At 45.8% G+C, this 27,557-nt stretch overlaps 2 protein-coding genes and 1 long non-coding RNA gene across 5 annotated transcripts; 1 reads left to right on the top strand and 2 right to left on the bottom strand.

Moving 5' to 3' along the window:
• The first annotated feature begins 5,147 nt into the window (after positions 1 to 5,147).
• Positions 5,148 to 21,627, top strand: LOC123449650 (MADS-box transcription factor 47-like). Of its 3 annotated transcripts, none has more exons than XM_045126941.1 (9): positions 5,148 to 5,285; positions 5,413 to 5,642; positions 10,529 to 10,610; positions 10,686 to 10,744; positions 20,482 to 20,581; positions 20,662 to 20,703; positions 20,825 to 20,866; positions 20,962 to 21,107; positions 21,239 to 21,627. In XM_045126941.1, the coding sequence occupies exons 2-9, from the start codon at positions 5,455 to 5,457 to the stop codon at positions 21,261 to 21,263; spliced, it is 684 nt and encodes a 227-aa protein (XP_044982876.1). In that variant the 5' UTR covers positions 5,148 to 5,285; positions 5,413 to 5,454; the 3' UTR covers positions 21,264 to 21,627. The 3 variants fall into 3 exon arrangements, with proteins under 3 accessions (XP_044982876.1, XP_044982874.1, XP_044982875.1); XM_045126939.1 differs by having other exon boundaries at positions 20,956 to 21,107; XM_045126940.1 differs by having other exon boundaries at positions 5,173 to 5,285; positions 5,416 to 5,642; positions 20,956 to 21,107.
• On the bottom strand, positions 8,885 to 19,807 carry LOC123449652. The gene is made up of 2 exons (XR_006632034.1): positions 17,061 to 19,807; positions 8,885 to 9,131 (listed from the first exon to the last, which is right to left on the bottom strand). It is a non-coding gene; the product is annotated as an uncharacterized LOC123449652 (long non-coding RNA).
• A 783-nt stretch (positions 21,628 to 22,410) lies between the features above and the next one.
• LOC123449649 (transmembrane protein 131) lies at positions 22,411 to 27,349 on the bottom strand. The gene is made up of 4 exons (XM_045126938.1): positions 27,192 to 27,349; positions 25,155 to 26,877; positions 23,407 to 24,491; positions 22,411 to 23,321 (listed from the first exon to the last, which is right to left on the bottom strand). The coding sequence occupies exons 1-4, from the start codon at positions 27,284 to 27,286 to the stop codon at positions 22,430 to 22,432; spliced, it is 3,795 nt and encodes a 1,264-aa protein (XP_044982873.1). The 5' UTR covers positions 27,287 to 27,349; the 3' UTR covers positions 22,411 to 22,429.
• Positions 27,350 to 27,557: the final 208 nt, after the last annotated feature.

Below are 27,557 nucleotides of genomic sequence, written 5' to 3'. Positions count from 1 at the left end.
GCTGTTGAGGGCAATTAGAGACCGAGTGATTTCAAATCGACCGGTGTGGCCACCATCGCGTCGTGCTCCGTTCGACTCTTGGGCGGGGCGGCAGCTGGAGTTGGACGCACCCCATACCCCTCCCTCCAGGCACTATCCCTAGGTGACCCGACGACCGTCTCAGCTCCAACGAGCTACAACGGACGGAATTTAGCTCGGTGCCCCAACGACCATTCGCTAGTGGCGGCGGCAAGCGCGAGCGAGCAGAGGCGAGGTCATTGAAGATAGAACCGTTCTAAATATGTACTATCAAATTTAGACAATTCATTGGAAAATCGAGGTTGTCTAAAATATTTTTTTACATCATTGTCTATATAAAAATATAGACTATCAAATTTAAACAAGCCACTAGGGATGCTCATAGACTCTTATATGAGAGCACTACTCAAAAACTAGCTTTTACATAGAAAGTGTTCTTCTCCTCACGAGCTCATTTGAACTTGAATGAACAGTAAAATTAAAAGAAAATAAAAAAAGCTGATTTTTTAGGTAGTCTTCAACAAATGTTTTATATGCTTGAAAATTTTCATCGTGAAATAACATTTGTGAAAGTCATAGAAAAAAAGGATAAAATGAGTTCTCCAAAATGCTTTCAAAATAGCATTGTTTGAGTGTCGGTTTCTCTTTCTTTTACCACGACTTTCAAGAAGGTTCATTCATGATATTTTTTTGCAATCAAAGGTTACCATAAAAAATCAGATTTTTAAACTATTTTTTTGATTTTATTGTTCACCAGAAGCATTTAAGCTCAGGTGCAAATACTCCATGTCCCTTTTACATCGTCTATTAAGAGGTTGTTTTACATACACGGACTTTTAGAGCAACTACAATAGGGTGATCCATTTTGTCTGCCGCCGTCTGTTTGGGTCGCATGGATAAAAGTGATGGCCTAACACACTGACCCATTTCAAAAAAGCGCCTTCTTCGCGTCCGCGCCGACCCATTTCCGACCCAAATTTGGGACTGAAATGCGTCGGTGCGGACGTGAAGCGGACGCGCGCGCCCTTTCGGTGTCCGCTCCAACCACCGCGGTCAACATAATTAATGACGGCCGCCCTCCTCGGGTCCACGTGTCAGCGTTCGCGGTCGGCCTTTTTTAATCCGAGCGTGCGGAGGGGGTTCGGCCTCATATGCTTCCAGGCCCCCGTCCCCATCTCGCCACCCCTCTATTTCCTCGTCGACGATGCCATGGCCGACAACGGCAACACCCCCGTCGTCTATGCCCGCGTGCTGCTCCAGGAGGAGGTCGCCTACCTCCATGCTAAGCGGGCCCTCGCGGAGGCGCGCGCCTGTGGTGCGCCCGGCTCCGCCTAAAACAACGGCAACACCCCTGTCGTCTATGCACGCGCGCTGCTCCCGGAGGAGGTCGCCTACCTCCATTCTAAGAGGGCGATGCCCGCGCCGGCACAGCCCGCCCTCGCGCCGGCGCAGCCCGACCTCACCGCCGACGACGAGGATGCTTAGGTTTTTTTTAGTTATATAATATAATGGGATGCATCGACTCTCCGCGACCTTCGTGGCCGGCTTTTAATGTTAATGCTTCCTTAGGCCAACTCCCGCGCACGACCCCATCACGACGTCTGTTTTGGATGGATTATGTCTGTTTGAGGCGGGCGATGGGGTCGTGTCCGGGCCATTTCTGGGACGCGGTGGCCATGCGTCCAACGCGCGGACGCATCCTTGGCCGCATCCTATCCGCCTCAATTTCAAACACAAGCATTCGAATAGCCACGGCCCATAGTTCATGCGAGCGGCCCTAGATCACACCGGCAACAGAGCCAGCCTACACGTCCTCGCCGACAACACAACCAGCAGCCGATAACACAGTCGGCCTCCAAAAAAGAATAGGTTTTTCACCGGCAACACAGCCGGTGGCCGGCAACACAGCCAGCGGCCGGCTCACCATGCCAGTGCCAGCTCCAAAAAAGGAACGACCACGACCGATCTGACGCCCTAGTTCAGGCCATCGGCGTCGAACATCTCCTTCCGTCGGGCCTCGAACCAGCTCCTTATCTTCTCGCTTATCTTGCTCAAGTCCACGCTCATGATCGCGATTGCCACCTCCTTTGCTTTGGTTGCGGCATTGGCGGCCTCGATGTCGAGCTGCCTCTGCTTGGTGACGGCATTGGCGGCCTCGATGTCGAACTGCCTCTGCTTGGTGACGGCATTGGTGGCCTCGATGTCGAACTGCCTCTGCCTGGTCGCCTCCTCGATGTCGAGCTGCCTCTGCCTGGCAGCGGCATTGGCGGCCTCGATATCGAGCTGCCTCTGCCTGGCAGCGGCATTGGCGGCCTCGATGTCGAGCTGCCTCTGCCTGGCAGCGGCATTGGCGGCCTCGATGTCGAGCTGCCTCCGCCTGGCTGCCTCCTCCATGTCGATCTTCCTCTTCTTGGTCGCCTCCTCCATCTCAAGCTTCTTTGTTTGCAGCTCCATGTATTGCTTCATTTGCTCCTCCTTGCCTTCTCGCTTCTTCTCGTCCCTCACTTCATTTTGAGACATCATGCCATGCCAAGTCTCATGCAAAGCATACGATGCCGCATCACGCTTGTCATCCACCTTGGAGTTGGTATTGCCCCTTGGCCTCTTCAAATCCTCACCATCTCCACCTCCGGCCAAGGCGTCCGCCTTCTTGCCTCTCTTCCTTTGAAGCTCACGGTATTGATCTTTGAACTTAGGGCAATTGTTGATGATTTTCCAACAATGCGTGAGAGTGAATGGCTTCTCGTTGTGTCGGGCCTTCAATGCTTCCAAAGATTGAAATGCCTACATGACCAACAACAATTGGACATGCAAACACAATTAATCATAGAGGAGGCCGAGGCACGGCGGTAGCAAAGGAAAGAGAAGAGGCCATACCATGCCCCGACGCCAAGACCACTCACGGGACGTGCTTCAACGCTCTCAAGTCCGGCGCAATATTTGTTGCATTCTTATTGGATGAACAACCACCTCTTTTGAATAGAGTTGATGTTACGATCGCTCGTAAATTGGTAGGGCAGAAACAACTTTCTTTCATGGAATAGTTTGTGAACTCTTGTCCCAAAAAACAATTCCCTTTTGTTGCCAATCAACTTGTGCTCATCTTGTGTGTATGATCCCGTAGGAATGCTCTTCTTCCTATTTTGAGCTTCCGCTCTTTGGGTGAGCTCGTCGATGAACAATGGCTCACCCGCAATATCGACGTTGTCTCTTCTTCTTCATCACCTTCGCAATATATGTCATCTTCTTCATGCCACAAGTCACCATGGTCGGCCTCAAAGTCTTCATCGGCCATGTACTCGTCGCGCCCATCTTGACTCTAGGTCTCCTCCGGAACGAAGGTCCCGCCCTGCCCACCCGTCTGAAAGGCCTCGCCACGGCCCTCGAAGATAACATTCTCCATGAACTGGGTGTAGCAGGGGTCCTCGACCGTTGGCGTCGGTGTTGGCATTTCGCTGAACAGGACGCGGGGCGACGGCATGGTGGTCGTAGATGGCGGTCGGGCTTGCTTTCTTTGCATCTCCATGGACGGGCGGCACAATCCCATCATGAGGAGGGTGTGCGCTTTGCTGACGATGGCCTCCTTCTCTTGAGCATCGTCCTTCTGTCGCGCGGCCTCCAACGCAGCGCGCTCGATGGCGTACGCGGTCGCGGCGTCCTTCCTCTTCGCCCCCACCCGTCGGTTTCGCCTCTTGGCCGATTTCGCATCCAGCTTTGCGATCTCCTCCGGCGTGAGTTCCGACTACGACTTCTTCGTACCCTTGGGCGCCTTCTTCTTCTTCGCCTTGGTGGCCGGGACGACGGCGGGGTCACCGAAATTCGGTGGGGGATCGGCCATGGCGGCAGGGCGGGGCGTGGGAGGGTTTTGGGGGGAAATGAAATGGAATGGGGCGTGGGGGGCGGGAAGGCAGTGCTCCTTTGTGCCACCGACGGGCAGGCCAGAGGAGGACAAGCGTGCGTCCCACCCGTCCGCGCGATGCCCGTTTCACCTTAAAATTGGACGAAGTTTGGGTCGGGAATGGGTCGAAAGCGGACAGAAAACGGACAAACGTCGGTTTGCGCCCGCGCGCTGGGCCGCGTGGTGTGTCCGTTTTGCCTCAAACGGACGCGGACGGACACGATATGGTCGCGCGCTGGAGTTGGCCTTATTAATTTTAGAAACGCTTTATTTGTTTTTTTGACGCGTCGGCAAAAAATGGATCGGACAAGCGTTGGAAGCATGCTCGATCCAAACGCCGAAGCGTACATTGATGTCCGCCGGACCAATTCAAACGGAAGAAAAACGGATAAAATCACTCTCTGTTTGGATCGATTCGTCAGAGTTGGTCTTACATCGTCTATTAAGATGATGTTTTACACACCTGACATCCAACGTTGCTATCCGTTGTGGTACTTAGTGTTAGTGTTGTGGACGTGTGAGCAACCGAGCGAGAAAGCAACGCAAGGCGTCCTCATGGCTCATGGGAAGGAACACGGCAGCAGTACCCTCCTGCGGCCCCCGGCCCCCGGCCCCAAGACAGGTGGTAGGCGCAGGGTACGTTGTACCGGTGCACAGGTACTCCACGCTCCAGCCCATCGCCGTCCTCCTCCCCCAACAGTTGGTGGCACCACCCCACCCGCCGGACCGTCCTACACTCCTGTTCCCTCCCTCCCTACCCAGCAAAACACCCCAAAAACAGTATCCCCGGCCGAGGGTTAAAAAAGCAAGCAAATCCACCGGAAGGATAAGGATCGTGCTCTTCGAGTCGGAAAGAACAGTGGAATGGCCTTTCATTCATGGCGAGGGCACTGCCGGGGAAGCGAGGAAATGCGAGGATCGAGGATGGAGGGAGGGAGGGGAGGACCTGACCTGACCTGACGACGTGACCCGCAGACCAATGGCGTGTGGGTGGGGGCGGGTCACTTCCTGACCAGCTCGTGGCAGACACCTGGCTCCATTCCTGTGACACCCCCACGAGCTTTGCCACGGAAAAGTAGCCACTGCTCCCCCTCCGGCTGTGTCTGTGTCTGTGTCTGTGTGCGGTGCAGCCATACCCTACCACTGCAGTGCCGTGGCCGCCAGTGACAGCTAGCTAGCTCACCCGCGCTCCTAGTCCTACTACTACTACTCCCGGCTCCTGTACGGGGGGCGCTCCGCCTCTGCATTTCTTCCATAAGTAGTAGCCAAGTTGCTCGCCCCGGCCCGTAGTCCTTTGCGCAAAGAGGAAAAAGGGGGCTTCTCCCACCCCCCGACCGACGCCGCCCGCCGCAGATCTATTGCAACACCTGTAAGCTTCTCCGCCCCCCGTGTTTCTCCCGCCTTCAGCTCGGCTCGCTAGGGTTTCCTCGACCTAGCTAGCCTAGCTTCTTCTTCTTCCTCCGTCCTACCTCGGTTCTTACTGTTGCTGCCTGCAGCAGCCACTGTGGGGAGAGGAGAGGAGGGGAGGGGAGGAGAGGATGGCGGGGAAGAGGGAGAGGATTGCGATACGGAGGATCGAGAATCTGGCGGCCAGGCAGGTCACCTTCTCCAAGCGCCGGAGGGGCCTCTTCAAGAAGGCCGAGGAGCTCTCCATCCTCTGCGACGCCGAGGTCGGCCTCGCCGTCTTCTCCGCCACCGGCAAGCTCTTCCAGTTCGCCAGCTCCAGGTACATACCACATGTATGCATACCCATCAATTGATCTCCTCTCGATCATCAGCTACTTCTTGGATGCACTTTCAATCTGACTCGCTTCTTGTTTTATCCGGTGTGTCTTAAACCGATTCCATACATTAATTTATTAGTCCTGAGATTTTTCTTTTTCTTATGAGGAATCATTTTTCCCAACTTTTGATTCTCGACTTTTTGAGATCGAGCGTTTTCACCATTTAACACTTTTTGCCCACGGATTCATATTTGATGTGCTGTGGGCTATTACCCATTCCGTTTTCCTGTTACAAATTAGTTAGAATACAGGTCTTTTGATACAACATACACCTATTCCGTGCTTCTTTTCTCATGTTCACCTCTTTTTCTCAGTGCCTATAACAATGACTCGTAGAGTCAAAGCGGTCAAAGCATGTGTAGATCCTCTAATGCTTAATAAAATATTTGCTTTGATTTGGTGTTTATAATATAAGTTTCGCCACTGTTCTTCTATTATGACATGTGGGAGATACCACAAAGAGAGGGAGGATTTTCTTTTGGTAGTGTACCTAACCAGTAAAATTAACGATGTGTCTTCTCATCCCCTTTTACAAATGCAATGTTTGTTCATGCTCAACTTTTTATTATGCATTGTATTTGAACCTACAAGTCTCTTTTCTGCCCTTTGTTCGTTGTGTTTGCTGTTGTTCTAGGATAATATATGTTCAGATAAAGAAGAATTAATGTCCACTTCATACCTTTCTGGGATCAGAATTACTCCAAACTCGGACCACGTGTACTATACAGCTTATTAGCATGTACGACTCTTTCAGTCTTATAAAAGCTGTCATTTTGGACAACATAGTATCTGACAATTAAAATGAATAAAATAATGACTATATGAAGGAACATTTACAGATGTCCTTTCAGAACATCCAATACCACATTTTTTAGAAGGTCAAAGTTTTTGTAGTTTAACTAGGACAATATATATGTCCAAACTCAGTGGACTTTTTTATTCGAATTGACAGAAGCATAGAAGTATAAGTTAGCAATTGAAGATCGCCTCCAGTCACAACTATTCAATAATAATTTACTACTCGCTCGTTCTTATTATATACTCCCTCGGTTTCTAAATATAAGTTTTTTAAGAGATTTCATTAAAGGACTACATAAAGAACAAAATAAATGAATTTATATTTTAAAATATATTTATATACATCCGTATGTAGTCCCTAATGAAACTGTTAGAAAGACTTATATTTAAAAACGGAAGGAGTAAGAGCATTTTTAACACTACCGATAAAAGAATGTTTTTATATTATAAGACGGAAGTATGAAGTAAGAGGGAACAACAAGAGCTAGGATATGTAATTTGAGATATTATAAACGCTGGACTAATACAACGTTTTACAAAGGTGGAGCAGTCTGATGACCATGATATGTAATTTTCGGCCTACAGATGCTAAACACATTTTATTGTCGAAGAGATTGGGAACATGGGTTGTGACAAGATCAAATTGGTTAATGTGATAGGCGTATATGGGAAATACTGTTATTTTAATGCATATTCTTTTTGACTATGCATAGCATGAAGGCTATAAGTTTTGTTGTAAATTAATTCCATGCATAAAATGAATAGAAGCAAAATGCATATAGCAGTAAACTAGTAGTAGTGATGAGTTATGACTGATCAGAGATACTCATTATTATATTTGTTCGTAAACAAATAGCAGTAAACTACTCTCTCCGTTCCTATATATATATATATATATATATAAGACTTTGTAGAGATTGCATTATGGACTACATACGGATGTATATAGACATGTTTTAGAAAATAGATTCATTTACTTTGTTTCGTATGTAGTGAAATCTTTACCAGGTCTTATATTTAAGAACGAACGGTCTTATATTTAGGAACGAACGGAGGGAACGGAGGGAGTAGTAGTCATGACTGGTCAGAGATGTGCTGCAGCGTGATGAGCATGTTGGAAACAAATATGGCGTTTCTGCAAAATTAATTAAAAATATGCAAGAGTTACAACCGTTCCAACATCAAGCAAAAAATATGGAACAGATATAAAGTGTCAAGCAGCAGTACAACTTAATATATCATTGTTTACCTGTGTGCGTGTATTTTCCAAATAAATGCTTATGAGATGTTTGCATGATTTTTCTTGTCTTTTCATGGCACGTAGTGGATTCTGTATATCACTGACTGGAGTAGGCCTGTGCATGACATGATTTGTCAGGACGCATGCATGGCCTAATAAAGCTACATGTGTATTCGTGTAGAGTTAATGGCCAGGACTCTTGGACAAAAATGGTTAGAAAGATTGACCGGTCCAATCAAATATGACCCTTGAACAGCTTCCGTACTGTACTCAGAAGGCAGCATTGCGCATCGAAATTCATCCCAGTATCAGTCCAAAGTTTTTTTCATCTTTTCACGTTAGGCTAATGTTCATGCAATGGTAGTATTACTGAATATAAGTCTTTTTAGAGATATTACAAAGCACTTTAAAATATATCTATACATCCGTATGTAATTTTCTATTAAAACTTTTAAAAAACTTATATTTAAAAACGAAAGGAGTATTTAAATACTATCAAACTTCAATAATAATTAACTATATTAGAGGGCTTTTTCAGTTTTTCAATACATATAATGTTAATTTGAAAAGCATATCAGATGTAGATGGTTCACTATCTATTCGCCCGACTATCTAATGAAGAAAAAGTGATGTAGATTGCATGTAACGTTCCTGTTTTGAATTAATTGAGACATCACCCCCCCCCCCCCCCTCCCTCCCCACAAACACCCACACGCACACAAAATAAGCCTACTTTGCTATATCGGCCCGAGTATCTAATGAAGAACACAATCGGTCTCCACTATTTTGTACTCCCTCCGTTTCAAAATAAATGACTCAAAAACAACTCAACTTTATACTAACTTTAGTACAAAGTTAAGTCCTTTTTAAGTCACTTATTTTGGGACGGAGGGAGTATTCAGCTGTTAAGATGAGTTTGGATAAGATCCCCAACCTTAAAAAATTACACAGATATATTTCTGTTAAGAGGTCATTATTAGATTTCTCGCAAATATGCTGACATATCTAAAGAGTTTTGTTTTTCAAGCAAGCTATGGGAATTTATAGCAATAAATTTGCTAGGAATAAAATAAAATATATGAGAATAATAACCGTTCAGATCTCCTTCATTTTATCGCCATATGTCAATCGTAGCAAACCTAGCAATAAATGTGAAAAAGGTTTGGACCCCGCTTTATAGATAAAATACCGACCAACATACAATCCAACTCATAAAATTCAACGCCACAAAACATAAATACTCAAGGCAAGATAAGGGTGATTAAGAACAGCTACATGACCCAATACCACTCCAAGCAATCTACATGTAGGAAGAAAGGGCACCACTTGAAGCCTCCGGAGCCCTCAACCGTGAAGAAGTCACCGTAGAGAGATAAAGCCATGCATGACAAACCTGGCAGTAAATGGAAGATGCATGGCTTAGAATGTCTTGTGACCTTCTAGCTTTGGTATAATGATTTGTTGAGAAAAATAATAAAAAGTAAGAACGGATGATAATAATGATGATGATGTGACGGTTTTGCATGTAAAGAGAGAGTAAATCCTTGGTTGAATGGATAGTTTGATTAGCATTATATGAATATATACTGAAGACAATTTATCCTCAGAAATGCTCATCAACCGAAACTACATGCACTAAACCTTGACTTGGATATAAAAAACATCATAGCAAGCTTATTTAGTTTCATTTTACTCCAGCTTTCTCAACTGTAGCTCATTGTTGCCCTGCAAAATAGCTTCAAGGAAGTTGTTCGACAGTCTTTATGGGGTGTTCACTGACATCACCATATTAAATCAGGAGCTCTTGTAATAATATCAGATAGTGAAAGTTAGTTTCAAGTAATCCATAATCTATGTATTAACTTGGCAGCGCATGATACTTGTTATGGTACTTGCACTTGGAGACATGCCTGTACTAGTAATCATACCACTATTCATTTAAGTATTATGCCATTGATTATATTAATGCGTCAAGGATCCAAAGAACGCGCACAGATGGTTACAACTCTGTTGTGATCATAGTGCCACCAAGTTTCCATACGCATTGACCTCTCCTAGTGATCATTATATATATCACTAGTTGTGTATTTCAAGCCACCGGTATCAAGGACATTAGTGGAATTATATTATTTACTTCAAAACGATTTCCTAAGTGTATACATTTGTCAAATGCATCCAAAATGAATGAACTAACATGAAAATTAACAGGTACTCAAAAAACATGAAAAATTAACAGAAGGACGGTTGGCTATGGGTAATTTGAAATTGAAATGGGTAACTTGTTCTCTCTCCTTTGCGGCCCACTTCAAACATCTGTTTATTACTTTGGAAAAAACACTCTTCTGACAGTCCACAAGAAATGAGAACATTTAGGTTTCTCTTTCAGTTCTCTGTTCTTTTCGTGAAAAAAAATTATATGATATTCCCTTTTTTTTTCTTTTATCTTCCAAGTCGATTTTGAATGTTGATATATGCACCCAAAAGGAGATTTTGCCTATGTTCGTACTAGATTTTTCATCAACATATTTCCATTACATCAAATTTAGAAACATCCATTAAGCTATATCGAAGAATTATATTGGTTGAATAATGCAAAAGGTGTAGACAAATGAGAGTTGAGACACTAGATCAGATCGAATATTATGCTTGCTTTTGTGGGTTCTCTAAATTTCTGGTAGTAGCATCTTCACAATAAAAAGGTTGGGCAGAAAACCACCCTTTATATTATTATTTTTGACATGTACCCTTATATTTTACACTGATTAATTTGTGTTTTCTATTCTACTGAAGCATGAACCAGATCATTGATCGGTATAACTCTCATTCCAAGATACTTAAGAAAGTAGACGAGCCATCTCAGCTGGATTTGCATGTAAGCTCAAACACGTCCAGCAGATAGGTTTACATATGCATATATGTAATTCATTTAATTTCTTTTATATGGTAGGAGGACAGTAATTGTGCAAGACTAAGGGACGAGCTTGCAGAAGCAAGCCTCTGGCTCCAGTAAGTTTATACCCTTTTTTTCCCATCAAATATGAGTGATAAATTGAATGAAGTATATCTACAGTCACTAAGCTGTAGTTTGTAGGGTTTTTTTTCGTTTGTAATTTGCCGATTGCGGATCTGATTGCCTTGGCGCTTTTTTATTTCTTCCTCACCTAGGCATATCTTTGGTCATGTGCGTTGGAGTTGGATGTATGCATCTTAGCTATGGAGAGGCCGCGTGTGCTCATTGTGTTTGTATGTTCTTGATGATGTTCCATTTTAAGTCAATAAAATCCACCTTTTAAGAAGAAAAAAAACTGGGACCATATTTTAGACAGGAGCTTTCATTGTCTCAAACCCTCGCATAAGCCAATACAAGCGCAAATAATTCACGCCCAGACTCTATACGAGTAGAATGTGCACAGCCCAAAAGAAGCTACAGCAACAGAATGATTAGACAAAAATCTGTCTAATCGTGATGGTGGTTTGATCCATGTACCACACTGACATCCATGTCGGATAAAGGTTTCCTTGACATGCTCACGTAGCGCATAAGTATATCACATTTTTCCGGTCGATGAGTACACCGTGCATGAATGGATCAATTGCATACATTGGTAGATAAGTTATTGAGAAGGGCCACGAAATCTACATATGATCTTATTACTCTCCCTCCCTCCTCTCCCTCTCCCTCCCTCCCTCCCTCCCTCCCTCCTTGGCATAGAAAATAAGATCAACAAGTTGTGGTCTAAGACGTCATTTCTTCTTCCCTAATACAAGACAGAGTACCATCATACCCTTCTAGCTTCGGATGCCAGTTCGAAGGTTTAGAGAGAAGAATTGAGGTGTTTTATTCTTTCATCTTTGTGGTATAACTAATATTGCCTACTTGGTTGCAAATTGTGTTTCCCGGGGTTGCAATCAGGTCATTCCTTTGCAAAGGTACCAAAGAAATAGCTCAAGTTCTAGAGGAACATTAAGTTTCCATGTTCTTTACTATTAACTGGTAGTACATCACAATGGACCAGGGCCGATACATTTAGTCGACTGAGAATATCAGTAAACGGGCTTTGGAGGCGGTTTCGTTACATGGGCTGCCGGCGGTTCTTTGTACCGCCTCAAAGCCTATGTCTCCAATACTCCATCCGCCGGAGGTGGTTTCTAGAACCGCCTCAAATGCACGGAGTACCGCAGGCGGGTTTGAATAACTAACCGCTTCAAATGTTGTCAGCCACCGAGGCGGTTTACCCGGCCGTCTCCATTTTTATCTTCAGGGATGTTTATTTCGTTTCATTTTGTACCGAGCATTGGTACCGAATTCACATAAAACTGCTATTTAACGCTTAGCATACTATTACATAAAACATCACATGAGTTCACATATAGTACCACTTAAAACATGAAACAAGTTTCATAAGACACAAAAAATGTTAAACATGGTTTTAAACATTACCAAAATTCCAAAACTTCAACATAGTCCTAGGGTTAAAGGTGTTTGGAGAAAAAGCTCCCCTCGTGTCGCCTCCTTCGAGGTGACTTGAGGGCCAACCTTAGGCCGCAACCGCGTCCCCCCTCCCCCTCCTCTCCCTTCGCCGCCACCAGAGGTGCTTGTCGGCGCGGGCGTGCGACACCTAGGAAAGTGGCGGTGGTGATCCGGCGAATCCGGCTTGCTGGAGAGCCTCAGCGCCCGGGGCGGCAGCTCCGATGGGTGGCCTGCGGCGGGCCTCGCCGGCGAGTGTTGTGTGGGATTCCTCCCTGACCATGGGGGGGAGTGGAGGTCGTCAACGGTCTGGCGTCCTCGCGGTGGCCATGCCAAAAGCGACGTATTTCGGTGCCGTTCTCCTTCCTTGAGGCTTTGGAGCGGATTCCCTCCCTCCCATTCCCCTCTCAAGCACAGGTGAAAGCCTGCCCTCCCCTGCTTGGACGACAACAACACTCGATGCCATGCTCCTTGCTGAAGGTGTCATCCGGGGATTGCTCATGCGGTGATGGAGCTGTTGGTGGTGCGGTGTCGGGTGTGGCGACCTGGTCTTCTATGCAATAGCATGCACGGTCCCCTAGTGTGGATGGTCTCTGCCAACGGTGTCATGTGAGAGAATCGGTGTCTCCTCTTCCGGTCCCCTAGTGTGGATGGTCTCTGCCACGGTCCAATCCATGATCGGTGCAAGGCTTGGCCCCTCTTCGGCCTTCTCTGTGGTCTTTCGCCTTCGATCGACGAGTCTCGACCGATGTCCTTCCTTGCCACTGCCGACGTTGGTCTTCTGGTGGTCCATCTCCGTTGTGTTTAGGTCTGTTGTTGATGTATTCCATGGAAGCTTGGACCCCTTGGTGTGGGTTCTTTGGAATCTCTTCGTCGTTTGTCGGTGTGGCGCCTATCGAGCCTCGGTGAAAGGGTAGTGGCCCTTTGCAATGGCGGATACATAACTTGTGGTTGCTCATGTTAGGCCCTCTGGTCGCGTCAGCAGCATAACACTTGCTTGCTTTTTCCCTCCTTCTGAGGCCTTAGTTTGGTTAGTTGGTTTTGGTTTTATCGCGGTCGATGGCAATGGCGTTTGTTGTTGCCTTTGAATCGTTTCCCACATCACTATGTATCTTGTTCCCCGCTGCTTCCATTTCGATGTTCTGTAATTCCTTTGTAATCTTGGCCGGTTGATGGATTTGTTAATTCGAAGTCGGGCTAGGTTTGAGCCTTTTCTCGGGCTCGGCCAATGCCTTTTCTCCAGTCCTAGGGTTCATGCAGCAGTAATGTCAGCATCATCTCCACGACCTTCATCATCACCCACAGTTGCAAGACCACCAGCTCTAGCACCTCCTCCAGCGGCAGAACCATCACCTTCTTTGTTAGAAGAAGAAGGCATGATCCCAGTCGGCGTCAATGCGCCCATACATTCCAAAACAAGGGAACTGATTTGTGAACATTGCTTGTCCATATTCTATATTATAACAGTGCTTGCTTTGATACGATCCATCACTAGTCGTCCCTAGGCCTTTTTCCTTGATTGACATATGAGAACAGATGCTAGTGAAACTAATTGTAAAAACAAATTCATAGTTGCATTGTTCTCCAACATCATGTACATAATACTATATGTTTGGATCTTAAGGACATTTTTTTATAAATATGCAAACATGGTGGTGTGGCATTTGGTTGAAATGCTCTAAGGGCGTGTTTGATTCGCATCTCTACACTAGGCTCAATTGCATGTGATGGTGAATTGGGCCTGGTTTAGCAAATATATCCCCAAAACCAACATGTGCTACATGTTTGGTTTCCTGTATCGACACTTCGTGCACTAGGTCTTAGCTTTGCGCATGGTGTTTGGTTGACTCCATTGTCTCAACTCACACATGAGCATGTTGTTTGGTTGCACACCTGTTGTTAGGTGTGCTAACCTTGTACCCTATGTGGTGAGGTTACCTTACACATGATCACAAGTACCACACCAACACCACGGCACATCAATGACGATGAACTGCACGATGATGATGAAGTTCTTCACCTTAAAGTGTGACGTCTCCTTGCCAACTTCAACCTTGCATGCCTCCTTTCACACAAACTTGGCGTAAGCATCTTTTGCTGCCTTCCTAGCCTTAAACCCTCTGTGGTTTCTATTGATGTATGCCGAAACTTGTTCATTGCAATCTTCCCATGGACTGTAAACCCCTAGTGACCTCCTGACGAACACCGCATACCATTTGTCCTAGCAGTGCACAAGAGCAAAAGTTGAAGCCGCAAGCAATGGAGCAATCAAGCAGCAAGCAATAGAGCAGAAGTAGTAAGCATGCATGATCATATGGCATAGAAAGTTCAACCCATCACTACTATGGTGTCATCCTACCACCACATCTAAAAGAGGGTGTCATCCTACCATCGCAAGTTCACGATCATCATGAGGGATTAGTATATACCACCTCAACAAAATATACAGACGGTCAAAAAGTTTTCAAGCCCTAACTACACAATATATGCGTCGTCATCATTGTCGCCATCACCATCGCCCTCCAGGATCATGCACGGAGTAGCCAGCAACAAGCTCTAGTAGTAGTGCTTTCCCAGGAAGCTCCTGAGGCACAGCATCCTATGGGCGTGTGCCATGGCAACAAACCCAACACCCTTGGCCTTGTTGTACAGCAAGTGGCTTAGAGCTGCCATGAGAGCCTCATCACTCAAGCCACCTTGCTCCATGACGGCACTGTATAGGTCAGGGTGGACATTGAGAGACTTGCTCTCCCTAATGGCGGTTGCCACCTCATTCACGGACTTAGTCATGTTGCTGAAGATATTGATCTCCTCCATCAGGACGCCCCTCTTCCTCTTCCTATCGACCATAGGGACATTCTCAAATGGCTTGTCAAGGCCATCAAGGATGACCTCTATGTTTGGGTGCCTCGAAACTCCATCATGGGAGAACCGAGAGCCTTGCCGGAGCCCATGGCATGCTTATCAGTTGCTAGGATGATGGAGATGTATTGCATCTGGTTGTAGTTCTCGATGGGTGTGTTGAGGAACTCGGTGTCTTTGGGGTGGTCCTAAGAAAGAAGCACAAGCGTTGTTAGTTGAGAACAAGCAATGGTTGAGAGTCGCCGCTAAGGTCTCTGAGCTTGGACACTTGGATCCATAGAGCTCTCCACTTCCTGAGGTGGTTGTACACCTGGGTGGCGGTTACCTTCTGGCCACAGAACTCGAACACATGCTTCACAGCGGTGTTCAAGTGCACCTCCTTGAAGCCCTTGTCAGTCCTAACCCCGCTAGAGATGAGCTCACACATCTTTTTCAACATGAACGTGGACATGAATGGTTGCCACTTCATGTTGTTCCCTCTACCATCCTTCTTTACCTTTACTCATGTCGTAAGTGCAGCGGCAGCGAGGCAGTTGGCTCAATGATCATAGTTGGCACAAAAAGAGAACCACGAGGTGATACCTCAAACACCTATGAATCAGCAGGCGTGTGCTCATCAAGGAGGGGCTACTAGTCCTCGACATAGGACGCAGTGAACTGGCCGTCGGACAGGACAAGGGCTTGACTAAGTTCTTGCAACGCAGTGAACTGGCCGTCGGACAGGACAAGGGCTTGACTAAGTTCTTGCATCTACGTGGTCATGTCCTACAATCGTAGCACACATTGACAATAAGCATGGCACATGTCACACACGGTACCGGACGATCTATGAAAGGAGGAGCATACATCACAACTAGCTATGAATCCATCACCAATAGCTACCACAACATCACAACTAGCTACGAATCCATTATGTTTATGACTATCATACTACTCTAGCATGCTACAAATCCACCATCAATGGCTACCACAACATCACAATCTACCATCTACTCACAGATCGACGCACGAATCAACCCTACCACATGCTTGCAAATCTAACCCTACCACCACATGCTCTCACATATTGCTACAACGAACACACAGAAAGTGGTGAGTGAACTGAAGAGTCCATGGCTGTAGATCAGGGGGAACAGTCGGAGAAGTTGATGACACGAGTCGCCGCTGCCGCCGATTGCAGGCCGGTGAAGGAGCGCCGCTTACCTACTCGTCGGTGCCTACGCGCGTCGGCAGGAAAGCTTGAAAGTGGGAGAAGGGTCGCGGTACGTTGGGCGGTGAGAGGAAGAGGGCTAAATAGGGGCAATCAAATCGACGGAAGGTGAACCGGAATCCTCTAATCGATTTTTCGGAGACGCGCGTAAGCTCACGCCATCTTCGTGGTCACACGAGCTCAGTGCAACGTTCCCCTCCCCCGCTTCACCCAATCCTAGCTCTCTAGAAACTGTCGATTCAGGCGCAATAGTTGGGCCTGGCTCGAAGGTGCTTTAAAGTTCATGCGATGAAGGCCAAACAGTGTATGCGGGCAACCAAACAGCATGTTTCCTTCCCGTGCGGGCCTAATTTGGACTTATGCATGCAACCAAACATGTCCTAAAAGGTACATGGACTTTGACTTTAAGAAATATTCCCTCCGTTTAAAAATACTTGTCATAGAACCGGATGTATCTAGATGTATTTTAGTTTTAGATACATCCATTTTTATCTAGTTATGCGACAAGTAATTCCGGACGAAGGGAGTAGTTAGTTTGCAGTCTTTCACCTTGAAGTAAAATTCACAAGTAATTTCATGAATGAAAACACTATTATTCAAGAGAAAAACTCAATCCCGAGGAAAAAATCATCTAAGTTTGCAATGGTCTATTCATTTGAATCAAACGGGTGAAATAGTGTCACCATAGGAGAATTTCCTAATACTATGATTTTGTTCTACTTTTCCACTGAATCAAAAAGGCCCTATCTAGTATAAACTAGCAGGAAGATGAAGAAAAATACCTTAGCAATTTCAGTGTCACCAAGGGTCTTGCTAGGATACATGCTTCCGGAATGAGAATAATAGACCTTGGGTGAAGGCAGTTATACCGAATATCTTTCGTTCTTTCATGACGATTCGACTTCGGCTCAAGTCCATGAATCGAAACGAGTGAGTCTAGAGTCCATCCTCACACGGTTGAAATTATTCTTCTCCCTTCTCCTTTCCAAAAGGCTAGGGCTGGCTACCATGGGATAAAAGAAAGTGGATTCAGTACCAACAGCTCAAGAAGAAACAATTCATCAGGATCGGCAAGAAGATTTGGAGATATATTGTTACATAAATGGCATATGAGAACTATTGCCTACAATGCATAGGTGCCAGGAACCTTCTTTCTTCTTTACAAGAAGAACTAGTGAGGCATGAACTAGGTGGTAGAGTATCATTCTTTGATGTACACGTTTACTTCAAACGAAAACAAAAACAATAAAGAAATGAAGAGAATTAACATGGTGAAATTGATTCTCGCTTATAAAAATGCACAATGATAGGGTCAATCAAATATGAAAGAATCCTACCTCGAAAACGCTCTCATGAACTACTATTAACACAAAGAGGGGGATAAAGAAAAAGAGATGAATATGTTAGTAGAAAACGAAAGGAGAAGAGAGGGAAATGAAGCTCGAGTTATGGGAGGAGTGGGTAAATTGGAGCGCCGCATGCCCATAAAGCCCAACAACGCGTCAGTTGCACGTTGGTGCCTTCCCGCACGCTTCGCCCAATCCCGGACCCCTACGCTTCCCAATGTTGTAGCCCCTCGCCGCCTTGTTCGCAAATGAAAAAGACGAGGGATACATTGATATGCCCTAACCTTGGTCTTTTCAGGCCAAGCAAGTCCCTCCTAAAAGCTATGTTAGGAGGTAAGGCATTCAAAACTTGTTCGATCATGTCACATTTGTATGCGCAAATAGCACCTAAGATGGATAGTAATCTTAGAGTGGTGGATTGTCCAACTGCTTAGTGGCGCATTTTCCAACCGCTTATCCTCCTAGAATCTAATTATTTGAGCCATCACTCGTGTTAACTGCACCAAACCATAAGAAGTAACACTTGACTCTCGTCAGGCCAAGCCTACAAGTCAGGCGAAGCCTACAAATAAGAGCCTCTCACTGTCCATTGGACTCAGGAGATTGCTTTTGAGCAATGTATTTATTCCAAGACCACCATGATCTTTGTCTGAGATTTATTTTCATCATGACTTTGCCAGGAAAACTTGGGCGAAAATAGCTACATCCCTTTTAGAATTTGTAAGAATGGCATCATGTAAAGGACCATGTTGCTAAGGATGAGCCATCCCATGGATGGCAAAAGCTTTTTCTCCAACTCCTCAGTCGAGTTTCCATTCATTCCTCCACATGTCTCTAGTCTACATTTGAGAATTTCTAGTAATGAACCAGGATTTCCAAATGCACGAAACTGACCACGCTTGCATCTGAAAAGTTCATCCTAAGATGTAGAATCTTGAAGTGATGGAAATTAAATTTAAAAACCAAAAGTTTGCTCAAAAGCACAAAACACAAGCTTGAGGATTTTTTATTCTTCAAGAGTATGTTCCATAAAGAGAATTGTATCATCGACGATATTGTAAGATGAAAGTCCACCTTTCACTAAAGGTGGCACCTTGACCATCTGGCTTGCATGCTTTTCAAGGTTCATGCCATGATATTATATAACATCTGGGATAGGGGATCCCCCTATCATATACCCTTTTTGTTTGAAGTGACTTATATGGCTACACTATATCCACACACAAAGTTATTCACCTGAGAACACAATGTTTTGGACACGCCCTTCATTGTTAGGGTCTATGTAAAAAGGCCGGAATTTTCATAGGCCTTATAGAAGTAAATCTTCGAAGTGAACCCACTCAAATACAAACAAACATATTTGCTCGATGTGGCATAAGGTTGACCGCTTTAATCGGGGATTGGGCACGCTAACATGACGTTGGAACACAAAATGGGGAGCACAACAAGATGAAAGGAAGAAGTGTAAGAATATAACCGCGCTGTCGGAGCGCCTACTCCTCCCCAAAAGAACGCCACAAACCCCTCCACCTACCGCAAACCCTCCCTCTCCCCTCCTAATCCATCCGCCATGCAGAGGACTCCTTTCTCTTGTATGTCATTGTCCTCCTTCCTCTCTGGTTGTTGGCATCATTGTGGAATCCATCAATTATCATACTACACGTGACCTTGCCAAGTCAATGTTTTTGTCCCAATGACATCACATGCAATTGTGTTGGCTCAAGAGTAGGCCATCGCCATATGAAACTTGGATGTGGAAACACCCTTGTCCATGGATGTTGCGCGACTTGCACGATACTTGGACACAACCCATGCTTCTGGCAAGGGAGGAGTTCACGGTTCCAACACAATGGCATGATGTTTGAGCACCCAAACTTCTAGCATATGTGATCCAGATGAAGAGATCACCGCTTGTGGGTCAACTCGGGATCCTTGTAGATATTGGATCATGTAGCCATCACCTTGTGTCAATCAGCGATGTTGGGACCACAACACGAGCACCATTGCTCAAATTTGTTATGTCGAGCATCCCACTAGCTTGTACCTATCCCAAGATCATGTTCATCCCATTTGTTGCATCCTACCCAACCGATTGCTCCACCAGATCCTCATGATGTGCAAGAGTTGTGATTCTACCATTGTGGCAAGCTCTCATCTCGAGACCCCCCCCCCCCCCCCCCAAAAAAAACACCCTCAATCAACATCGGTGAGTCTACTGATTCCCCTTGCCCTCTCCGCTCTAATGCAAGGAGATGGCGGAACTGCAAATCTTGTTTCCTGATATGTATGATTTGCATCGACATGCCGAGATTTGGTCAACATACGCCATGTCGGGTAAAGAAGGAAAAGTGTAGCTGGCACTTAAACTACCTTAGTGGTCATAAATCGACAGTCCAAAGTTTAGTGGCCAAAGTGAATAACACGTGTGGAGATGTCTGGTGAGCAATCGTGCTAGCAACCCTTTGCACGAAAAAATTGAAAAGTTCCCCCGAAATTTAGAAATGTGGACCAAACTTCCAGGATTTTGAAAATTCAAGAACATTCAATTTGAGCTTTCAAAATATGACTTCCGAAAAAATGATTCAAAAATTTCAACTTTGAGAATTTAAATCGCAGAGATTTGAACTTCCTAAATTTCTTGAATCTTAATACAAGGAAAAAAAAGGCCCACCGACATGAGCCCCACAGAAGAGAGAGAGAGAGAGAGAGAGAGAGAGAGAGAGAGAGAGAGAGAGAGAGAGGAACACATGGGTGAGCCTGCATGGGAAAAGAGACGAAGGGTGGTAGGAATGACTTATGCATCCTTAACTAGTTCATTGGTTGTACTCGTTTGACATGTGCCATCTCATTCCTGCAGGCAGATGAGAGGGGAGGAACTCCAGAGCCTGAACGTCCAGCAGCTTCAGGCTCTAGAGAAGAGCCTCGAGTCCGGGCTCAGCTCCGTTCTGAAAACCAAGGTACTATGCGGTACAGCATCAACCTATCTAGTGATGGTCATGGTTAGTCGCACACCCTGACGATGATTCCCGTATTGCAGAGCCAGAAGATCATGGACCAGATCAGCGAGCTAGAAAAAAAGGTAACAGCTTTGTGCCTCCAGGACCCGAATATTTCGTGTGCGAACTCCGGAGAAATTGTAAGCTAGAGCTCTCCGGGTTCGATGTTTGTTTTGCTAACACGCAGCTTGTGTTGTTGAACAGAGGGTGCAACTGATAGAGGAGAACGCAAGGCTAAAGGAGCAAGTGAGTCCCTGCAAATGTTCCTGTCCCCCTGTACTGTGTGTTGTTTCCATTTCTGTGCATTCCGTTTGTAATAGAGTGACGGTCTGAAGCTGCAGGCGTCCAAGATGGAGATGCAGGTCGCCGCTGATCCACTGGTGGTGGTGTACGATGAAGGGCAGTCATCTGAGTCTGTCACCAACACGTCGTATCCACGCCCTCCCCTCGACACCGAGGACAGCTCCGACACATCTCTCAGGCTCGGGTGAGTTGTTGCCACAAGCACGATCTCTGCACCACAAGACAAGTCCAATCTGAAATGCCATATGAATTACTGCTGAGTTCGATAATGAGCTTGGAAAATTACATTCATGATATGAGTTGTGTGTGCTGCAGATTATCACTCTTCAACTCGAAGTGATTGGCTGGAAATTACCCGAAGCGAAGTGACGCTTGGTCACGACCAACTCCTGAATCGAACCACGCGCTGCATTGAATAAACAGTTTGAGCGCACTGGATGATGTGTGTAATCTAAAAGAAGACTGGCTTCTGTTATACTCCCTCCGTCTCAAAATAACTGTCTCAACTTTGTATTAGCTCTAGTACAAAGTTGTACTAAGCTTAAGACACTTATTTTAGGACCGAGGGAATATATAGCATAGTGTGGTACAATAAGAGAACAGGTTCTTGTGATATTACCTGCTACTGTTTTTTCCCGTCCTTGTCCTGTGCTGTAAAGTTTTCGTGGACCCCTGAGTATTCAGTAGAACTCTGAGTTGCTTCAGTCCTTGCAAGTAAATCAACCACCTGCACAGTGGCATATTGATTTCAACATAAGTAAAAAAGAAAAAGTTTGTTCTGATGTTCTTCAAGAAGAAACCTTTTTTTTTTGTTTCTTGAAACTTCAAGAAGCAACCTGTCCACCATCCTTTCTGGGAGGAAGAACTTCCGTGCTAGCGAGTAGTGGGAACAAATAGAACATGATTAGAAGTGGAGATTGCAAGAGAAAATGTAATGTTCCTATGCACGTGTTAAACAGGATTAGTTGGCATCGATCACCTCTCCTGCTTTAGACGGGCATATATGTCCAGTACCTAATGTCTTTGATTCGGCGGCAGTAAAGTGAGATATCAGCTTTAGTACCTTCAACTTTAGATCAGACATCAACTAGCTTTAGCTTTATATCAGAATGTTAGAATGGCAGATCAAGTCTGTTCAGTAGCACTGGAATGGTTCCTGATTCTCTGAATTACATTCGAGGCCAAGCAAAACTGCAGCTAGATCTTGCATAATATTTCCCAGACAAACATAGTAAAAGAAGATTGGGCAGCTGAACTTTAAAAAAAAATATAAGGGGTTGCAGATTTTCTGTCAGATTAATTTTCGTTAGCTTATAATTAAGAAATATTGTTAGTGGCGAGAAAGAGATCATTTTTTAGTCCTCTCTAGTTTTGTTTGCCTTAATTAGATTAATTAAGCCTCTAAGACCCAGGAATGTTAGTGCAGTTAGTAGAAAGGCAGAGAGCCCAGGAATGCAAGATGCAGAGGAGAGACGCGAGGGTCCAAATGGTTCAACTTTCAACTTCTTAATTTATTGCATAACCAGACACTACATCAGGCGGCAGCGATCTGCGGCCACGAGAGTCGGGCGGCGCAGATGGTTGCTTCATCATGAGGACCTGAGGCTCTCTTGCAAAGAAACTGTAGGAGGACCCTTCAGAAGCAGTAAACACCTTGCCCGGTGCGACCTCCCTTGCTTTCCCCAGCAGATGTCCAGAGAAATGATCACCCCATATGTCATAAGTGAACTCTTTCTTCAGTGCAGTGACACCCTCATCTCGCTTCACAGCCTTATCTTTCGTCAGGTTGGAGCCAGGAGCACGAGCATGCGGAGCAATTGGGGAAGACGCGGCCAACAATGGTGAGCGCCATGCTGTGGTCAGTGCAGTGGATGAAGCCAATGGGTTTACAGATGTCGCTGGACGTGCAGGTGGCTGCTCCTTGGCAGTTTGGGACCAGCCATTCTTCGCTTTGTTATTCCCAGTTAATGGTGCCCTTGCTTCGACATCAAGTCTACTCTCGAGTTTATTTTTGTGCTTCAGTTCGGATGATGCTCCAGAAAAGGACCAGCCTTGTCTAGGGGTTAAACTCGGTGACAGCGGCGAAGATGGTGTTGAATTCCCGCTGTGGCTGCTAGAAACCTCAAATTTTGCTGCCAGTCCTGCACCACCAACTTTTCGCTTCCTTCGCCTCCCTTTGTCTCGAGCAACTCTGATAGTAAGGTTCCCGCTAGTTTGCGTAGCTTCGGTTGATACCTTGTCTTCCACGGGATTAGTTGGGGACACAGATATAACTGAAGTTGTATTCTGTTGTTTATCTGGGTTACTCTTGTCATCTTTCTTTCGGGGGCTATCAAGAGTACTAGGAGGGCATTTCTCAGGAAGAGCTTCTTCAGCTTTTCTGTGTTCCCTTATCGGCCTGTTAACAATGCACAGTTGGTCAAACATAAATCATCTGATATTGGAAAAATGTGATAAAAGGACAATATTGATCAAAAAATTACCTGGAAGTTTTGTTACTGCCCTGAGGAAAAGAGGGCTTAACAGTCTTACTGATGGTATCTTTCCTGTCAGCAATCTTGACATAGTAGCCTTGAGAGTTTGCTGACAAAGAATACGGGGCACCACGAACAAAGACCATAAAAAACAAGGACACAGTTCCAAAGAAGAGTATTAATGCTTTCCAATGGATTGATCTGAAGTAAGACCTTTTGCACTGCTTAAGCATACAGACAGGAACATTTGCAGTCATAGGGATTACGAAGATGCCAGTAGTCATAGCTAGCTCAAGATCTCGCTGAACCTTAACTGAAGAGAAGTCAGCTTTAAAAGAAATGAGCATTCTTATTGATTCACTTGGCGCTAAGCTAAATCCCTTGCAGTTGTTCACGGTAAATCCATCCAAACCACAATCAACTCCAGAAACTTTAACCTTTGTGACTCGAAGAGGAAGGTCACCACTATTTTTAACATGTATCTCCTTGGACAACTGCTGATTGCACGAAGGGCTGGGGATCTCGGATTTGGACAGTGTTGAGTTGTCGTCAAGATTAGACCCAAGGTTAAATTCTAGCTTCCAAACAGCCTCAGGTCCCTCTAAAAGGGCAATAGATTGCCAGCCACCAGGTGCTCGAAGAGGTAACCATTCCAATCCGGACAAATTGTTTCTAATCAAAGCCATGCTTGACCACATGCAACGATTTGAAGGACGGAAAACAATGGGACCAAGTACAGCACTTGTCAAAGGACCAAGATAGGTCTCAGTAATTGCTTTGCTACCTAATGAGAAACCAAATCTAGTCTCTGTCGAGTCAATTTCAGGAGATCTGCTTGAGAAAGTGTGTTCACATTCGTCGTTTACAGTTCTACACTGGCCAATCATTTCCTCAGAGTTCAGTACCAGCTGCATGGACACATGTTGCTGGCTTGGGTTATGGACGGTTATCCATTCAGAAAACTGTGATCCAATTTGCACGACAGGAAACACCAGCTCATGATTTGTGAGAACAGAAATCCCAGTCATTGTACCATGAGATCTCCAGTTCCTAAGTACCATGTCATCAGCTCTGATTGCTCCCCTGGTTGTTGGCTGCAAATTATATTACAAAATTGTATGAGAATATTACAAAGCAGAAATACTTAAATGCATACAGGAGGAAAACACTTGATACAATTTAGCACTTTGCAAAGAGTTACCAACTGATGGATATCTCTGACAGTCGAATACTAGATCAATATTCAACTATCTTAAGATATACTCCCTCCGTCCCAAAATAACTGTCTCGACTTTGTACTAACTCTAGTACAAAATTGTATTAAGGTTAAGACACTTATTTTGAGACGGAGGGAGTATAACGAGAGTAAGACTGCGTAATGTGCCTGCTTTTCTCTATTCGCCCGCTTATTCTTCCAAACAGATGGTTAATACTAATGACAACCACAATAAGGGCCTTATAAACTTTCTTTAATGCGATAATAGCGTGCTACAGAAAACTTTAAAGCAGGAAGGTTAACATACCAATATGAATTTACAGCCTGCATGAGATTAACTATACCGGTTTAAAGAGAAAATGATATGCTGCACTGATGAAATTAATGAACAGGGTAACGCATTACAGGGTGATATCATTACTCATTACTGGGTTCATAGCATAGATTATGTTGTAAGCATAAAATGCTTCAAAACAGCTCCTAGTCCAGCTAGGAGAACAACACTTAAGACCAACTGAAACTGCACAAGGTTTTATATTACCTTCATGTTATGCGGGCCTTCTGTTTCTATGATGCTGCCCAAAGATCCTGTCCTTGAGTTAGCGGAGGTCTCTTCAGGAAATGATTCAGCAACTGGCTCATCAGATTCAGCAACAACAGCGTTGGTAGTGTAAGAAATAGATGCACGCATTATATCTTGGCAGGGTATCACAATTGAACTACCAAGGGAACTGTTTGTTTCGACCACTATATTGCAGTTGTCAAATGGAACACCCTTTGGAACTGAAGCAGTATATCTTATCAAAGCTATATCTGTTACAGTGTCAGGGAAGAGTATCAAGCCATCCAAATACTTCAACTGAAAGATCATCGGGCCATCCCTGTTATCCCCAGTTACACTCACGACCTTCAGTAACTCTGTTGCATCATTCCGTAAAGAAAGGGAAAATATTGACCCATTTCCAGCACAAGATGATATTCGCTCAAACGTGACAGAAACCAAGTCTGTGGAATCATAGTAGGTGCGCGTGTGTACCTCTAGTTCAATAGGTATAACAACAATGTCCACTTTATCAGTTGTGTGATTGCGCAGTTTCATGTAGATAGCACCGAACACCTTGCCTTCTGAAATAGGTTGCAGTTTCAACTCTATGACAGTCCTGCTTTCTGAAGGAAGCACCTCCCACTGCTCACTAGGCCTAATATGGATCACTGGCCATCCAAATTCAGTGCTGCTTGCTGTAAGCCAGTTGCTGCTCAAAGAAGTTAACTCCACTGCCTCATCTAAAGGGCCTAACTGACAAACTACATGAGAAGATTGTTTTGTGCTTTCAGAAGCAGACATCCAAACTGCCACTTCCTCGACATAGAGAGAATCATCAAAAGGGTTGTATATGGACAAATTCTTCTCCAGGTGTCCACCTATTACAACATCCATCCTGGTCAATGGAAGTATCTGGTACGGCGACCCGACAGCCATGCCCTTAGCTTGTATGATGAATCCACCGAAATTGGTCTGCAAAACCAAATGTGCTGAAGAAGAGCCCAACAGCTTCGGCAGGAACATGAAGGTGACCGACGCATTTTCGCCGGGCTGCAGAACCAGGTCCTCATATCCATACACATAGAACTGTGGATCAGTGCTGAATGGCTCATAGACACGCAGGACACTGTCATTGTTCAAATTCACCACAGTCAGGGAGGCCACAGAGGCTGCATAAAGGTTACTCCTGCCCCAATCCAGCACTGGTGGACTTATCTCCACATTCATGGACGAAGAACTGTAGAGGCCACTCGCACTCGGGCTGACATCTGAGGCCGCGCCGTCCAGTTCCAGTGGCACCCCGTGCGATGCCTGCATCCAATTGTCAGGCACAAGCGGCGCCTGGCACGACGCCGCGTCATACCTCGCAACATCCTTGCCCTCTCCCCCCAACGCATCGCGCGCCCCTGCGATGGTCGCATCTGCAGAGGAGCAAGTTACCATGCCTCCGCCGGACATCGGGAAGCACATTGACCGGGATGGCCCCCGGTCCCTTGAAACCCCCAAATCAGGCTCCTTGGTGACGTCATCGCTGGCGAGCAGCGCCTGAACCTCCGAGGACGAGAAGCAGAAGGAACCCCCGTCGGCGCACACATCCCGGAAGCCGAGGCAGCGACCGTCCTCCTGGCGGTCCTCCTCCACGGAATCCCCCGCAGCCGCCGCCGCCGAGACGGACAGCGCAAGGGCCAAGAAGACGCAGCAAAGAGCAGCCAAGAAACCCCTGCAGGAAGCCAAAGACACCACAAAAGGAATCAAGAACTCGCCGGCTCGCCGCGGTGGTTCGTCAAAAAGGCAGAGCGCTACCGAACACCAAAGCATCCCCCAAAACAGAAACCCCAAGAAAATAGTCACAAGGAGCCCAAAAAAACTCGGTATTCCTCGTCGGCATAAGCATGGATCACTCTAGAACTCGAGAACACCAGCCAGCCAGCCAGCCAGCGAGCGAGAGGCGGACAGCAGTTCCTCGTTCGCTTCGGGATGGCTGGAGGCAAGAAAGCAAGGAGGGCGGAGCAGCGGAGGTAACGGGGAACTTACCGAGCAGCGGAGGAAGCGGAGCGCAGGGGGGCGAGGGGAATGGATGGCGCCGCTGACGAGGAGCAGCGGCGGCGGCGGCGGCGGCGGGTGGTCATGGCGACGAGGGCATGCGGCGGGCGAGACTTTAGTGTTGTGTTGTGGTGACCATAGGAATCGACGGGAAAATGAAAAGAAAAAGGAAATAAAAAGGAGGGGAGGGAGGGGGAGGGGGGTGGACAGGGACAGAGGCGGACAGGAAATAAAAAGAAGTGGAGGGGAAACGAAAAAAAAAATGGGGGGAAGGTGTTGGTTGGTCCCCGTGAAGAAAACACATTCATGTTTTCCCCAAAAAAAGAAGGGGGAAACCCGTTTTGTGGTTTTTAAAGT

This window comes from Hordeum vulgare, chromosome 4H, assembly GCF_904849725.1.
Source record: "Hordeum vulgare subsp. vulgare chromosome 4H, MorexV3_pseudomolecules_assembly, whole genome shotgun sequence".
NCBI lineage: Eukaryota > Viridiplantae > Streptophyta > Magnoliopsida > Poales > Poaceae > Hordeum > Hordeum vulgare.
This window is presented reverse-complemented; position numbering and strand designations above follow the sequence as displayed.

Excerpts from the sequence above, each read along its gene's own strand:
- LOC123449649 (XM_045126938.1), bottom strand. The coding sequence starts at position 27,286 with ATGACCACCCGCCGCCGCCGCCGCCGCCGCTGCTCCTCGTCAGCGGCG. Across the intron at positions 26,878-27,191 it reads TCCGCTTCCTCCGCTGCTCG|GGGTTTCTTGGCTGCTCTTT; the intron begins GTAAGTTCCCCG and ends GGCTTCCTGCAG. Across the intron at positions 24,492-25,154 it reads AAGGCCCGCATAACATGAAG|CCAACAACCAGGGGAGCAAT; the intron begins GTAATATAAAAC and ends TATAATTTGCAG.
- LOC123449650 (XM_045126939.1), top strand. The coding sequence starts at position 5,455 with ATGGCGGGGAAGAGGGAGAGGATTGCGATACGGAGGATCGAGAATCTG. Across the intron at positions 5,643-10,528 it reads TTCCAGTTCGCCAGCTCCAG|CATGAACCAGATCATTGATC; the intron begins GTACATACCACA and ends ATTCTACTGAAG. Across the intron at positions 10,745-20,481 it reads GAAGCAAGCCTCTGGCTCCA|GCAGATGAGAGGGGAGGAAC; the intron begins GTAAGTTTATAC and ends TCATTCCTGCAG.